We start from the raw sequence: 15,017 nt of genomic DNA on the forward strand, positions 1-15,017 counted from the left end.
TAGCTTCAGGCTTCAAGTTACAAAATGCTCAGGTGTGAATGTGGCCTCCGACCCTAAATCTCTTCTCTGGCCTCCCATGCAGCCGATCAGACACAGATCGGTCTAATTGGCTGCTTTTCTGGCCGCTGGTGGCCAGGTAACCAAAGGGGTGAAAACGGAAGTGACAAACTACTCTGTTCAGTTCCTCTTTCTCTGTTCAGGGCAGCCACCGAGTGGCACCCCCTTCCGCCACCTGCAGAAGTTATCAGGGAGAAATGCGGAGAACTGCTTGCACTAAACCGTATGCGATTACTAACAGGCAATATCAGTAAAAAAAAGTGCTGTTGTGAAAGAACATTTTGTCTGTGCCAGATACGCATGATACATTTCTGTATCTGCCCAAAAAACAGGCATTTCATGTGCATATAAAAAATGAGAACTCAGATCCATGTGTTGATACATATAAACGCACCAGATGAAGATTTTATCACGTCAGCTGTCCTTTTGCACTCTGATGTGGAATACCTAAAGAAAAGAAATCCTCCTTTGGATGAAGTACATTTAGTCATATCACTCATTGTCACGCCTGGGGAAAGAGGAAAGAGAACTCCATAAAAAAACTGAAATCAGACAATGAAACCAGAAACAGTTCTAAGTCTTTTGTGGATGACAGTCACCACTCTACACCTTGAGTATTGAGTTATATACATTTATTAATTATGCGTAATACTTGAATTGAAGTAGTAATACAGGGCTGAAAGAGCTTCTAACTCTTCATCGCTCTATCCAAAAGTAGAAAAACAATTTGGATGGTGTTGGGTTCCAACCCCACTCTAGAATGGCTTTGGTGTATACCCATCCCTAACTTCTAAACCAGCATTTCTCAACCCTTTTGACACAGTGGAACCCTTGAAATAACTTTTCGGTCTTAGGGAAGCCCTGTTAAAGTGGTTGTAAACACTTACAAACCACTTTGACCTACAGGTAAGCCTAGATTAAGGCTTACCTGTAGGCCCAAGAAATATCTCCTAAACCTATACGGTTTAGGAGATATTTGCCCGAAGACAGGCACCGCTGTCTACGGCGCATGCGCAGGCGCACTGAGTGCGGCTTCGTCAATGACGAAGATGTCGCTCAATTCCGCGAGTGTCGGGTCCCGTGCGCATGCGCGGGAGTGACGTCATCGCTGCTCTGGCGAATCACAGCGCCTGAGCAGCGAGACCCACAGAGACCCACCAAGAAGATGGACGCTCGGAACTACATGGCACATCGGTGACTTCACTGGCTCCTGTGTCAGGTAAGTGACACATAATGGGCTACTATGCGATGCATAGTAATCCATTATGCTTTGCCTTTGCAGGGAATGAAAGAGGAAGTAAACCCATCAGGGTTTACATCCTCTTTATAAATTACTATAGCTACAACTCATATACAGTATATTAGTATGCTCCTTACATTTGCGGTCATTGGGAAGAATTGCAACCTTACAGGTAGCTAAAAAATCAATGGTGTCAATGGGAACTTATCTGAGAGGCAGAAATTGCTCATTGCTCAAGGAACCCCTAGCAAGCTCTGGAGGAACCCCAAGGTTACATGGAACCCTGGTTGAGAAATCCTGTTCTAAACCCTCTGCCCTCCTATACACCCATTGTAATCTGTTCCCCACTCAATTAGATACATCTGACCAACCCATGTGACATAAACCCATGTGACACCGCCGAAGACCCCCGAAGACGGAAGACCCCCGGAGCTGTGCAATAAAGTATTTTATCTCGTGTGTTGTGTTTTTTTTGTACTTTTATGTTACAGGTGAATGGGTAGGGGTACATTGTACCCCATACTCATTCACATAGGGTGGGGGGCCGGTATCCGGGGGCCCCCTTATTAAAGGGGGCTCCCGGATTCCGATAAGCCCCCCGCCCGCAGACCCCGACAACCAAAGGCCAGGGTTGTCGGGAAGAGGCCCTTGTCCTCATCAACATGGGGACAAGGTGCTTTGGGGTGGGGGGGCCGTGGCTCAGGAGGGGGGGCGCTCGCCCTTTCCTGGCCGGCCGGGTAGCGTGCTTGGACAAGGGTCTGTTGTGGACTTGGGGGGAACCCCCATGCCGATTTTTTTCGGCGGTGGGGTTCCCCTTTAAGTACCTACCAGGCGGCGGGGCCAGCGACGTCTCCTTCGCGGGCCCCGCCTACCTGGAGACCCGCTCAAAATGAGCGGACTTTTCTCCGGGCGGGAAAAGTCCGCTCATTTCAAAAGTACGGCGGACTGGCATACACACGGCCGGATTGTCCGCCGAAATGCGAGTCCGGTGGAAAGATTGGAGTGCAACACGGCATTCTAAGTCCGCCGTACTTTCGGGTCAAAAAAGTATGCCGGAGGCTACACACGGGGGGATTGTTTGGCGGACTTGAGTTTGCCGGACTTTTCCACCGGATTGTTTGATCATGTGTACGCGGCATATAAGGCAGCAGTGTGATGCAGTGTCCGGGGAGGTCGGGGGGGAGCCAGAGCAGTGTGTGTATAAGGCAGCAGTGGGATCCAGGGGAGGGGGGGGGATGAGAGACAGAGCAATGTGTGTGTAAGGTAGCAGTGGGATCCAGGTGGTGGGGGGGGGGGGGCAGAGAGACTGAGCATTGTGTGTATAAGGCAGCAGTGGGATCCAGGAGGTGGGGGGGCAAAGAGACGGTGCATTGTGTGTATAAGGCAGCAGTGGGATCCAGGGGGTGGAGGGCAAAGAGACGGAGCATTTTGTGTATAAGGCAGCAGTGGGATCCAGGGGGAGGTGGACAGAGAGATGGAATATTGCATGTATAAGGCATATAAAATTCATGTTAGTGGTCCATGGGATTCAGAATTGTGATTTTAGTTGTCTGAGGTCTGAAAGGCGACCACTGCTTTAAAGGGAACATGTAGTAAGGGCAAAATGTATGCTATTACGACTGACCTCTCCTTCTAAAAATGCTACCTGCCTGACTTTCCTGCAAAACTATTGTCTTCATATGCTCTGAGTTATTGACCCATAACAGTAATAAAGTAGCCCAACTTTACTTTGGCCTCACTAACTTTATGATGAATCGTAATGTAACTTAAACTTTACCGTTTTGTTTCATTTTTTCAGTCTCCATGAAGAATCTAAATTCATATTCTCCTCCCAAAGATCCAGACTGCAGAAAATGTGTTCCGTAATCTTCTATGAATTTTCTGTAAGCGCTGTATTCATACACTGAGGGGAGGTTGAAAAGTTCTTTCCAAAATGGTTCAGCAAGGGTTAAAAATTCTGGATTGTTATTGATGAACTGTGCCACTTCTACAGAATTCCTGATAACCAGGAGCTGGTAACTCTGTAGAGAATAAGCATGAATAAAATGATAACAAATATTGGCAGAAAAATTATTGTAGAATCCTCCTTCTCTTCTTCTTAAAGTGGATTATTCACTGTATAAAACACCCCTCACTATATTGTCCCCTTTGTTATATTGCACAGTTCAACACAGCAATCTTTAGAAAATTAACCCCATCCCCGCCCCCCTGTGTGATGTTTCTGCAGTGAGAATGTTAATTTGCATTCTATTTTGGAACTATAGGAGCAATGGTCTCCATGGCCTAGACTGAGGTAGCCATTTTTGACATTTTCCACCACTTCCTCCTGTAGCAAAGGTGGCAGCCACTAATGGCATAAATAAGGAATACCGTAAATTAAAACAGTGTACCTGATAAAAAACCTTATATGCTCTTACGAAACAATGCAAACGTATTGAGATAGAATAAATGTCAAATTAACTGACACAATGCGAAATTGGTTTGGGTTCCAATGACCTCTGGTCAGATTGGGGATCTCACCGTAGCTGAACACATGGGAAAATGCCCAGGCATTTGGTCCTCTGACATCTGCTAAGAGGAAAATCTGTGACCCTTCCCAGCAGTCAAGACCTAGGCATTTGATTATGTGACTGGCTGCCAAGGGTAGATATTTTTACAATGGAAGTAAGAATTGTAGAACTATGTCTGTGTTTCAGACCTTCAGAGAGTCTCTGCTGCAGATGTTTATTATGCTCTATATATATATCTATAGCAACACATCCCAACAACAATCAGTCCATCTCACCAAAACATATTTAAAGTATAACTAAAGGCAAAACTTTTTTTTATAGTTTTGGATAGAGTGGACATGGGCTAGAACACTTACAGGGACACTGTAAAAATGTTCCAATGGGGACACTAGTCCTGGTGACCTGGGGGTCCCCAAAGGATTCCCTTGATTTGCAGGGATTTCCTCCCACTTCCTTTTTCTTTAGCTATGGGACAGGAAGTGAAAGTAAATAAAAAAAATAAAAAAACACTGTTTTGCGTATAGTTCTACTTTAAAGCTGTCAACTCTGAAAAAACTACCCTTGCAGTAGGGCCCCCTCAGCACTAAAAGGGTTAAATGTTCTGATTGTCTAGCGGCACAGAGAAGCAACCATACTTACTTTATTCCTTGCTTTCCCAGCAGCTGGCACTCTCTCCAGCACTCTGAGTTATTAGCAGGTCTTCAGAGTCGTCACTTACAATGATGGACTCCTTGTCCTGCATTGTACATGAAGACGCCAGACTGCCTATGATCGATGGGATGGGGAACAGAAGCGACTTCATGGGACCGATCATGCAGCTGGGAGGAAGCATGCAAGAGCAAAGAAGTATAGCTAAGACAAGCATTTATCACTTGCACTGGGGGGGCCTTTCAAGGGTTACTTTAAATTAAAAATTGTGAAACAAAAACTGTGTGGGGTCCCCCCATCATCCATGCCAGGCCCTTTGAATCTGGTATGGATTTTAAGGGGAACCCCACACTGAAAAAATAAATAAAAAATGGCGTGGGGTCCCCCCCAAAATCCACACCAGATCCTTCCCAGCTCCTAAACCATACCGAGTCACATGCAGGGAGGGGTTCGGTATTTTTCATCTGATTTTCTAACAAAAAAAGTGACTGAACACATGAAAAAATCAGAACGCATGTGTGAAAGGCCTAAAGGCTTTTTTTGCTAGTTTTGGGTAGAGTGGAGAAGAATTAGATCACCTATAATGTTTTTAACGCTGTCTGTGTGCCTGTTAGGGAAATTCTCCCTCCTTATTTGTTATGTTTACCTTAGTCACCGAAAGTGAAAGTAATAGAAAATGGCAAATTTTGGATTGTCCCCGGCACAAGAGTGGAGGGAAAATCTTCCAATGGAGACACTAGTCTCGGTGACCCTGGAGACAACCAGGGATTCCCTCAAGGGATTTTTTCTCACTTCCTGTTTCAGCTATGGGACAGGAAGTGAAGGCTAGCCAGTTGCAAAATGGCATAGAACTAAGCAAATGCTGCCTGGGAGGAGCAGGGCAATATTTACGTTAGTCCTAATAAATGTATTTATTATTTAATTTTTAAGTTTTATGCATTTGGAACCTTTATCTCAATATATATAGAAAAAAAATATTGTCCTCTTTTGTGTATTTGTAGGATAACTTGGTGAGCACTGTATTTACAAATCCACATTAAGGTAGCAAATGCATCTATGTACAGTAGTTCATATTTAGTTTTTTTTTACCTTTTCTTTTGAATAGGTAAAGCTTGATGAGTGATCTGCTTTATATCCATAGTTAGATGTTGTATGGGACTCAGTCGTTTTTACATAGGACCAGCTGCTGTCATAAAAGTCATGAGAAAAATCATTTTTTGCTTCCACCTGTCAAAGATCAACAACAAGAAGAGTTACAAAATACAAAGCGAAGCACAAATAATGAAAAAGGAGCACTTAAACAATTATCTTAGGTTCGATGTACATTGGGGCTTCCCTTAAATGTGTTTAGGCATGTCACGCGCTTAGGCTGGGTTCATACAATTGCAAATGGGATGCGGAATCCCCGCATCCCATTCGCAATAGCAGGAGATTTTGACCGGCTCTCTATGGAGCTGATTCACATATCTCCGCAGCAGGTCTGGTGCATTTTACACAAAAACACTGTGCGTCTTTTGGTCTGTTTCAGGTCCGAATTCAGACCAAAATTCAGGCTGAAAACGGACCTGAAATGGTGAACCAGCCCGCACCGGACCCCTGCTGTCCGCATGTGGCTCATATGTGAACCAAGCCTTAGGCGTTCATTTATTTCATTAGCTAGAATATTAATTTATAGGGACCACTGAAATAAAAAAATGCTAAACACAGCTGTGCTTAGATGTGTTTAGGTGCGTTTACCATTTTTTCTGCCAAAACTATCCTCTCTTGAACGCACAAGTAATGGCGTTTTTTTTTTCTGCCTCTAAACTCCTGTAAACATATATGTTTGCATGGACAGGCAATCATAGAGGGGTATATAGGCATAAGGGGCGCAGGGCACCCCCCTTCCCCAAAGCACCCACCCCCCCATGTTTAGGGCACGTGGCCTGGTACGGTTCGGGGGGGGGCGCGTGCTAGTCCCCACCCCATTTCCTGACCTGCTGAGCTGCGTGCTCGGATAAGGGTCTGGTATGGACTTTGGGGGAACCCCCACACCTTTTTTCCGGCATAGGGGTTTCCCCTTAAAATCCATACCAGGCCTAAGGGACATTGCCGCCTATCTCTCGTGCTCGCTGCAGGAAAATGTGTTTTTTCTATTGCGAGATGTACAGTATCCTGCAGCCGAGAACCAGAGCGATCCGTTCTCGCGGGTAGGTGCTGTAGCTGCCCTTGTATTGTATTTGGTCCATTGGACCAGCATACAGACAAACGGGCTTCCCGATAGGAACTGGGTCTGGCGGACTTTTGGCGGGAAGATTTACTTTTAATTTACAATTGTATTATTAGCATTTCATATTAAGGCTCTGCTGCTTTTTTTTAAATCTTAGTATGTTATGATCTTTGATCATTTCACATTCCTTTTGTTTTTGTTGCTACCTTTCATTAAGTAGGTATAAGTAGTAGTAAGTAGTAGGTATATCTTTAATTTGTTCTGGTGTAATTAGCTCTGACTGATAAACATACATTAAATAATAAATTCCTATGTAAATTAATTTAAAGCCCATCCTGCGGCAAAAAATATCTCCCCCATCTCCATTTTCTCATCGATTTAGTGTTTCTTTATGGTCAAATACAGGACAAAAATTATGGAAACATGTATAGTAAAATAATAAAATCGTTATCTAATATGGAGTTGGACCCAGTCTAGGCAAGACTAAAATCAGGCCCCCCACTAAATTTGTCCCACCACTTCCTGTTTAAGATCCACCCCTTCATTGTTTAACTTCACCCCTTCCTATTTTGGCTCCACCTCTTCTTATTAGAGCTCCACCTCTTCAGAGGTGGGGTGAGAGAGGGATGATCAAAAATAGAGGGGGTGAGAGAGAGAGGGAGGGGTAAAGAGGCGGGGGAGAGAGAGGGGGGTGAAGGGGGTGAGAGAGAGGGGAGGAAAGCAGTGGAGGAAAAAGAGAGAGGATAGTGAGAGAGGGATCGTTGAGAGAGAGGGGAGTGATGGAAAGAGTGAGAAATGGGGAAGAGGTGGGGGTGAGAGAAAGGGGGGTTGAGAGAGAGAAAGAGAGGGGGAAGAGGTGGGGGAAGAGAGAAAAGGAGGGCTGAGAAGGGGGTGGGAGAGAAGGGGTGAGAGAGAGAGGTAGGATTATAGAGAGAAGGGTTGAGAGAGAGGTAGTAAGAGAGGGGGCTCCATTACCCCCCCATACTACCCCAGAAGGTTGTCCCATCCCTCCCCCCTTAAAAAAACTACACTGGACTCTCCCCTTCCCACAGCCCATTGGCTCTTTTTAGCAGCCATGTGTAGCAAGGCTGCTGAGGCATGATCACAGCCTGGGACTCTGACCTGCTCTGTCAAGTGAGCTATTTTTGGGATTGGAGGCTGTAGCCACTGCCACCTTCTGCTTTTCTCCCTTGTCATCAAACAGTCAGTCCATGGCCGCCCTGGTGTTACCACTCTGGGTCAGCATCCCCCCCCCCCCCCCATAGCGGCACCACTGCTCAAAGTGTCGCTTCTGCCTGGGGGCAGAAAAATGCCACCCGAAGGCACACGTCTTTTTGCCTCTCAGTAGATACGACCCTGGTTGGCCTGCCTTTGGCATCCAAGACAGCCTGAATTCTCCTGGGAATTGACATATACATTGTAAGTCTTGGATGATAGATAATGGAATTTGATACCACTCTTCATGCAAAAATCCAGGTAACAATCCTGCGCGATGTCCTTTTGTCTCTTTTGGTCAGTTGACCTTGTCGACCGTGCTTATGCTTATCAGAAGATATTTTCCTGGAAACTGTATATGCCGTCATTGCTACTGTACCTCACGACACCGCAAATAAATTGGTAACTTCAGTCAGAGGCACCAGTTAAGTGGGCACCAACCATTTGCCCTCTTTGAAATTCAGGAAGCTCTGACATGCCTCTGTATAACTAGCAGCACATGCAGTGAATGACAAAAGTGAGGCTCCCCACTTGTTAGCTAGGTATCTCATAACACAGCGGAAGAAAAATAATGTTATATCACCATTGCCGACACCATTTTTGGTTGCAGGGAACTGATAATAAAGCTATGCTTAATGAAACTAAGCTCTGCCTGCACCCGCTGATCCCTATTGATCCACTTGTGGTGACCTCATCACAACAGACTTCTCTTCTGGAGCCTGAGGCCGCGTACACACGCGGGGACTGTTCGCTCAACTTTGTCCGCTGAACAGTGTTTCGGCGGACAGTCCGCTCGTGTGTGGGCTTTCAGCGGACAGTTTCAGCGGACAGTCTGCTGAACAAAGTTTTTCGGAAATTCCGAAAAACTGTCCGCTGAAACTTTGTTTCAGCGAACAGTCCCCTCGTGTGTAGGCTTGTTCGTCAAACTAAGTTCCGCGCATGCTCAGAAAGGATTTACACGCCGAAGTTTTCATTGCAGTGTATAGGACGTCGTTTTCTAGTCCCGTCGTACGTGCCGTTCACGTCATCGCGCACGGTTTCAGCGGACTGTTCGTTCGTCGTGTGTGGGCAAGTCCGTCCATGCTAATTTTGAGCGGACTGTCCGCTGAAACTGTTTGACGGACAAAGTTGGGCGAACAGTCCCCGCGTGTGTACGCGGCCTGAGAGAACCCTGACTTTTAATGACACATAAAAATATGCAACTGCCATGTTTTTATTTTACATAGTCTCTGCTTTCAGAAAATATTTAATATTGTAGGATTTTATGTAAGTTTTAATATCCATCTTAACGTGTGTGTGGGGGAAAAAAAACGTTTGCATGTTTTTCAGGGGGGAAATGTATTATTAAGGGTTTTTATTTTGCTGGCTATTTATAAAATGATTATTTCTCAATGGACTTACCTTAAATGTGTAAGTGAGGACATTCTCACTTAGCCTGAAATATTCTCTGCTATCACCACTGTAGACTTTCCGGCACTTTCCACCAAAACTCTTTGTGTGAATCACACTGCTTGTTTTGCGTGTTTGTGTGACAACATCAAATCTGAAACAAGTTTTGTACACGATTAAAAACGTAAGGAAGGTGTCATAATGCACATAAAGTAGAAATGTGCAGAATGAAAAAATGTGTTTAATTTTATTTCGATTCATTATTTAAATCATTTTGTTTAGTTAAATTCATTAAATAAATTTTGGGAATTAGTTTAGCTTAGTTTTGTTTATTTGTTTTCAAATTCAATTAAAACGTTCCAAATTCGATTGAATTGCAGGGGCTTCCCCTTAAACTCCATACCAAACCAAAGGGCCTTGGAGGGGCATTCCCTCTCACTGTGACAGGAAAATGTGTTCTTTTTCTATTGCAGCGAGCAGGCAGGTGCTGTAACTGCACGCGCGTCGTATTTGGTCCGTCGGACCAGCATACAGATGAACGGGTTCCTGCTAGGAACTGAGTCCGGTGGAGTTCCGGTGGGAAAATTTAAAACATGTTCTATTTCTAAAGTCCATCAAATTTTTGGCATGCAAAGGTCCAATAGAGCTCACACATGATCGGAATGTCTGACGGATTCGTTCCGCCGGATGTTTGCTGCGCTTCTGGAAGAATGGTCAAACATTCCCATAGACACACTGCTAAACCTTGTAGACAGCCTTCCCAGAAGAGTTGAAGCTGTTATATCTGCAAAGGGTGGACCAACTCAATATTGAACCTTATGGACTAAGACTGGGATGCCATTAAAGTTCATGAGTTTGTAAAGGCAGGCGTCCTAATACTTTTGGTAATATAGTGTGTATGTGTGTGTGTGTGTGTCTTGTTGGAAAATGATCTTCATTCTACCAGCAGCAGCACGCTGATCAGTGTATTCTGACAGTGGAGAGTCCCACTGTGAGAATATAATGTTGCAATAGATTCCTTGATTGTGTGGATGGAGAAATGTATTTGTTTTTTGTTTTATTCATTGATTCTGTGGTGTGGCTGGACATACATTATGCAATTTTCTTGTACAATTTTCCTTTAGATTTACCAAAACCATATAATAAGAGGTCAAACCTAAACACTTTCAATTTGTATGCAATCAGACAGGCCTTTGCACGACATAGTTGAGGGTAAATATAAAGTAAATTGAGCAAGAAAATTGTATAACTTATGGCCAGCTTAAAGCGCTTGTTACCCCAACATTTCATATTCTTGATATGTGCCTGCTGTACCATGTACTTGTATGAGAAAGTATCCTCTTCTCTTTGTATTGCTTTCTTTATGTTAAATCCCTGGTGTTCCTGCTAGTCCCATTGCTTTCCAATGAAAAACTGACCACACTAAGCAAGATAGCACACCATGGTCAGTTCTCTAGCTATGCTGGGAACTCGGTTTACTCTCCTCCAATGATCAGACTTGTCCTGACATGCCCCTGCTGTATAGCCATTAACTGGGAAGCTCAGTGTGCTGCTGCTTCTCTTCTCCCAGCTCTTATGCAGCTGAGAAAAGAGGGAATGTGATCACTTATAAAGAAGAGAAAATAGGTATTTTTATATATTTTTTTATATCTATACAAAAATGTTTTGTCTTTCATTTCTAGTTTAAACTGAATGGGTTGTTGTACAAGGTGATCGTTTACAATCACTTTAAATGCCAGAATATGAGGGGGGAGATCTGATCTCCCTAAAGGAACCAACAGACAAAAAAAATAATGACAGGGTACTATCCTAAATATTCCAGCACTAAAAACAGGTCAGTTTATATATACTGTACACTTTAGGCTGAGTAGATGACACAGCCTGTCTAATGCATAGCTTCCAACTGTCCCTGATTTCAAGGGACTGTCCCTGATTTGGAGCAACGTCCCTCTGCCCCCCCCCCCCCCCCCACACACACACACACACACACTTTTTATCTATCAAAAAGGGGTTTCCAGCACTCAACCTTCCATCTGATTTCTAAATTGCTTTGCATTTGTAAATTTGTAAATTCCAAAAGCCAATATAAAGGAATAGTAGTGGTAATAGTAGTATGGTAGTAGTAGTAAAAAAGCGCTTGTGGGTTTAACCAATCTTGTTTTTTTTTTGTACAATTCTCCTTTAAGAGGGCGTGGCAAGGGGTGTGTCCTGTGCCTACATACTTTTGCTGATAGGTGTCCCTCTTTCCCATCTCAAAAAGTTGGGAGGTATGATAATGTCATTCAACAACATTGTCATAAAGTCTTGATGGACTTGCAGACTTGTGTCTTTTTTCAACCTTACCAATTATGTAACTATATACAGTAGGAATACATTTATTTTCCTTACCCTGTTCCAGTAAGTTCCGTGTTTGGAGCATATTTGTCCGTATCGCAAACATTGTGCCGCACATCGCAGTTGGCTTCGTCTGAGCTATCTTGTTCACAGTCATGATCTCCATTGCATACCAGAGACCGGCTAATGCACTGACCTTAAAGCCAATAAAAATTGCATTACATCAATTATTATAGAATCCTTTCATTTGTATTCCCTTCACACCACAAAGTGTTTCCACTATTCCCCAATTCATTTAGCAAAAGTCATCCTCCAAGAAAAATGAAAGTGGACCTCAACTAAGAACATGAAAAAATGCTGTTATATAAGAACCATTTAAAATGTTATTTGTGCCTAAACAGTGCCCTGAAAGATTTACCATTTGTCTTAAAGCGGGAGTCCACCGGGACTCCGCGTTTTTTTTTTTTTTTAAAAGCCAGCAGCTACAAATACTGCAGCTGCTGACTTTTAAAATACTGACACTTACCTGTCCAGCACGCCCGCGATGTCGGCACCCGAAGCCGATCTGTAGATCGTATCTCGGGTGCTGCCGCCGCCATCTTGGGTATGGGAATCAGGAAATGGAGCCTTTCGGCTTCATTTCCCGGTTCCCTACTGCGCATGCGCGAGCCGCGCTGCGCAATAAGGACGGTCCCCGCTGCCTCTGGGATCTGTGTGTTTTCCCAGCAGGCAGCGGGGCACTTGCGGGAAGGGGCGGGCACTTGTGGAAAGGGGCGTAATATACGCCCCTTTCCGCAGAGAGCTATCCCGGAAGTGGGTACAGATACCTGTACTGTACAGGTATCTGCACCCCCCTCCAACCTGAAAGGTGCCAATTGTGGCGCCGGAGGGGGGGAGGGTTCCGATGAGCGGAGGTCCACTTTAGGGTGGACCTCCGCTTTAAATTTCTGAAAAACAGAAGTGCAGTTCCTGTGACGAGACTCATAGATGTCTATGCGGTACATGTGCCGTGTGAGATCATCTAAGCCAGTGGTCTCCAAACTGCGACCCGGGGGCTGGATGTGGCCCTTTGCTTGTCTGTATTCGGCCCATGGGGCACCCTTCCTCACACTGACATTAATAATTGCACACAATTCCTCCCACTGACACCAACCATGAGGCAGTATCCCTCCCACTGATACTAATAATGAGGCAGTATTCCTCCCACTGACACCAACCATGAGGCAGTATCCCTCCCACTGACACTAATAATGAGGCAGTATTCCTCCCACTGACACCAACCATGAGGCAGTATTCCTCCCACTGACACCAACCATGAGGCAGTATTCCTCCCACTGACACTAATAATGAGGCAGTATTCCTCCCACTGACACCAACCATGAGGCAGTATTCCTCCCACTGACACCAACCATGAGACAGTATTCCTCCCACTGACACCAACCATGAGACAGTATTCCTCCCACTGACACCAACCATGAGACAGTATTCCTCCCACTGACACCAACCATGAGACAGTATTCCTCCCACTGACACCAACCATGAGACAGTATACAACAAAAAATAAATAATACTACCGGCGCACTAGGGTAAAAAAATAAATAAAATATATCTGTTTGCTGCAACCTAATATAGAGATATCACTATGTGAGTCAATCTAATTAATGTATGCATATGACGAGGGTCAAGCTAACTTTATTTCCTATATTAACCTCTTCCCGCCCGCCCTATAGCCGAATGACGGCCATAGAGCGGGCGCTTTCGTCCGGGAGGCCTTCCCTGGACGTCCTGATGTTTACATCCGCAATGTGCGCCACCGCGGGCGCGCATCGGGGAAGTTCTGTGTTTGCCGTGTCCCCCGGAGACAGGCAAACACAGATCGCTGTAAACAGCCAATCACAGCGGCCGTTTACAGCGCGATCGGCGTGTCCAATGTGAGATGATCTCATATGTAAACATATGAGATCATCTCGCAGCGCCGCTCTCCCTCCTCACACAGACAGCGTGTGAGAGGGGAGAGATGAACGGATTCAGCGGCCATAAGTGTGAAAAAAAGTCCCCCCAGTGCCATGCTCCCCCAGTGCCATGCTCCCCCAGTGCTATCCTGCCCCAGTGCCATCCACCCCAGTGCCATCCTGCCCCAGTGCCATCCACCCCAGTGCTACCTGCCCCCAGTGCTACCTGCCCCCAGTGCCACCTGCCCCCAGTGCCACCTGTTAGTGCTATCTGTCCCCAGTGCCACCTGTTAGTGCTATCTGTCCCCAGTGCCACCTGTTGTCAGTGCCATTTGTCCCCAGTTCTATCTGTCAGTGCCACGTATAAGTGCCATCTGTCATCAGTGCCACGTGTCATCAGTGCCACATAGTGCCATCTGTCATCAGTGCCACATATTAGTGCCATCTGTCATCAGTGCCACGTATCAGTGCCATTTGTCATCAGTGCCACCTGTCAGTGTCACCTGCCATCTGTTGTCAGTGTCACGTGTCATCAATGACACTTATCAGTGCCATCTGTCATCAGTGTCATGCGGCATCGGTGCCACGTATTATTGCCATCTGTCATCGGTGCCACGTATTAGTGCCATCTGTCATCAGTGCCTTGTATTAGTGCCATCTGTCATCAGTGCCAAGTATTAGTGCCACGTGTCATCAGTGCCACATATTAGTGCCATCTGTCATCAGTGCCACGTGTCATCAGTGCCACGTATAAGTGTCATCATTGCCACGTATCAGTGCCATCTGTCATCAGTGTCACGTGTCATTGTCCTGGTGCTCCAGGGCCTTCAAAAGTGTAATAGGTAGTCAACAAGTTAGAAGTGTAATTTATGCTCCTAGAACACCTGATGGCGCTCCCTGCATGTTGGGCCTCTCTATGTGGCCAGGCTGTGAAAAAGTCCCACACATGTGGTATTGTAATACTCAGGAGGAGTAGCAGAATTTTTTTGGGGGTGTCATTTGTCAATTTTGTGGAAAAAAAAATGAAAAATCTTCATTTTGCAAAGAATTGTGGGGAGAAAATGACAACATCAAAAAGCTCACCATGCCTCTTACTAAATACATTGGAATGTCTACTTTCCAAAAAGGGGTCATTTGGGGGGTATTTGTACTTTCCTGACTTGTTCGGGTCACAAGAAGTGAGATCGGCCACCAGTACATCAGATGTGATCAATTTTGTGCCATTCGCACCACAGCTTGTAGACTCTCTAACTTTCACAAAGACCAAATAATATCCACTAATTTGGGTTATTTTTACCAAAGATATGTAGCAGTATAAATAGTGGCCAAAATTTATGAAGAAAAATGAATAATTTGCATAATTTTGTCACAGAAACAAACAAATATGCGTTTTTTTTTCAAAATTTTCGGTCTTTTTTTACTTATAGCGCAAAAAATAAAAACCCCAGAGGTGATCAAATACC

The 15,017-nt window shown here is 44.9% G+C and overlaps 1 protein-coding gene across 1 annotated transcript in view; it reads right to left on the reverse strand.

The window, feature by feature from the left end:
• Positions 1–15,017, reverse strand: part of C7 (complement C7) — a 139,423-nt gene that overhangs the window by 58,594 nt on the left and 65,812 nt on the right. Inside the window, exons 5-9 of the mRNA XM_077462808.1 lie at positions 11,657–11,798; positions 9,281–9,422; positions 5,545–5,682; positions 3,075–3,318; positions 452–565 (exon numbers count right to left, since the gene is read on the reverse strand). Coding sequence (XP_077318934.1) covers positions 452–565; positions 3,075–3,318; positions 5,545–5,682; positions 9,281–9,422; positions 11,657–11,798 — 780 coding nt within the window. The remainder of the gene's footprint in view (positions 1–451; positions 566–3,074; positions 3,319–5,544; positions 5,683–9,280; positions 9,423–11,656; positions 11,799–15,017) is intronic.

The sequence above is a fragment of the Lithobates pipiens genome, unplaced genomic scaffold, assembly GCF_037356315.1.
Source record: "Lithobates pipiens isolate NorthernLeopardFrog02 unplaced genomic scaffold, aLitPip1_a1.2 Scaffold_3, whole genome shotgun sequence".
Lineage (NCBI taxonomy): Eukaryota > Metazoa > Chordata > Amphibia > Anura > Ranidae > Lithobates > Lithobates pipiens.